This window comes from Bison bison, unplaced genomic scaffold (genome assembly GCF_000754665.1).
Source record: "Bison bison bison isolate TAMUID 2011002044 unplaced genomic scaffold, Bison_UMD1.0 scf7180017864524, whole genome shotgun sequence".
In the NCBI taxonomy this organism is placed as follows: Eukaryota; Metazoa; Chordata; class Mammalia; order Artiodactyla; family Bovidae; genus Bison; species Bison bison.
Genome location: NW_011495075.1, coordinates 1,592,964 through 1,594,362, shown reverse-complemented (window position 1 = coordinate 1,594,362; position 1,399 = coordinate 1,592,964). Strand labels below are relative to the sequence as shown.

At 67.5% G+C, this 1,399-nt stretch overlaps 1 protein-coding gene across 1 annotated transcript in view; it reads left to right on the top strand.

Annotated features, from left to right (window-relative positions):
• Window positions 1-295: 295 nt before the first annotated feature.
• LOC104981878 (chromosome unknown open reading frame, human C1orf106) overlaps window positions 296-1,399 on the top strand; it is an 11,748-nt gene continuing 10,644 nt past the window's right edge. Inside the window, exons 1-3 of the mRNA XM_010831131.1 lie at window positions 296-381; window positions 1,035-1,159; window positions 1,227-1,396. Of these exons, the coding sequence (XP_010829433.1) occupies window positions 327-381; window positions 1,035-1,159; window positions 1,227-1,396 (350 nt within the window). The 5' untranslated portion in view covers window positions 296-326. The remainder of the gene's footprint in view (window positions 382-1,034; window positions 1,160-1,226; window positions 1,397-1,399) is intronic.

Here is a 1,399-nt window from a genome sequence, read left to right as displayed (position 1 = left end):
TGTTGCCCCCCGGGCTTTGAGATTTCTCTGGGGGGCAGCGGTGGCTGTCTAGGCTGGGCTGAGTGTCCACCCAGGGCCGGGTGACCCAGCACTGAGGCCGCCCCACCCCCAGACTCCCTCCCCCAGAGGCCAGGTCGCCACTCCGCAGCCCCGCCCTCATGCATTGGACTAATCCGCTCTGTCTGGAAGCTCGGAGCTTTACCTCTGTCATTTTTTGTTGTTCTTTTAAAAGCTGGGGAAACTCCAGGCCACCTCTGTGTCCTGGCCTGGGCTGGGAAGGTTGTCGGCCCCTCCTCCTCCTCGCCCCCTCCTCCCAGAAGCCCACCATGGACAGCAAGGATGAGGTCAGCGACACAGACAGCGGCATCATCTTGCAGTCAGGTGAGTGGGTCAGGTCCCCCAGTCCCCAAGTCCCTGAGCCCTCGACTCCTCCATCCCCTGAATCCATGAGTCCTGGGCTCTGGGCCCTGAGGGTTGCAGGGCAGACACCGGGAGGGCTGGAGGGCTTTCCTTGCTGGGGGTCTGGCCGGGAGCGTGGGTCCTGTCTGGGCAAGTATCTACAGCGCTCTCCCTTGGCGCCACCATCCCTCAGAAGCTGGAAAATCTTATCTGGTTGGGGTGAGGGGCTGAGGCTCTGGTCCGTGCAAGCTGGTGGGCCCAGTGGGGACTGGTTTGGACAGAGGACCAGAGAGAAGAGGTGTGGGTGGTGTGTGTGCGTGCGTGTGAGAGAGAGAGGAGAAGAAGCAGAGAAAGCAGTCAGCGGCCGTGGGTGGAGGGTGGGATGGGAAGGGGTGAACCCTGACCACCGCTGCCCGCACAAGGCTGGTAGGGCGGCCCGTCCTCCGAGCGGTCCTGGGCCGTCGGGCGGTGGGAGACAAGCCGGTTTGTGGCTGTAACAGGGGACCGTGGTAGCCGGCCCGCAGTCTAGACAGGTGTGAGACTGTGAGCCCGCCTGTGCATCACCGGCCAGGCTGGGGCTGGCGGGGAGGCAGCCAGGACCGGCCGTTCTGAGCACACGGCCCTGTCCCCAGCAGGCCCCGACAGCCCGGTGTCCCCCGCGAAGGAGCTGACCCACGCCGTGCGGAAGCAGCAGCGGGCCCTGGAGGAGCGGCTGGAAGCCTGCCTGGAGGAGCTGAGGAGGCTCTGCCTGCGGGAGGCGGTGAGGGCCGCAGGGCTGCTCGGTGGGGCTAAGAGCCAGGGGACGGATGCCTCCCCCCCCACCGCAGCTCTCCCTGGGGGGGCCATGTGGACGGAGGCGCCCGGGGGGAGGCCCGGCCCCGGGGAGCAGGAGGGACAGCCCTGGACGCGGGGTGGGCGGAGGTGGCAGGGGTCGCTGGGGCCAGGCGGACATGGGCCCGAAGGCCTGCTGGACAGTGCTCCGCCCAGGGCCTGGCCTGTG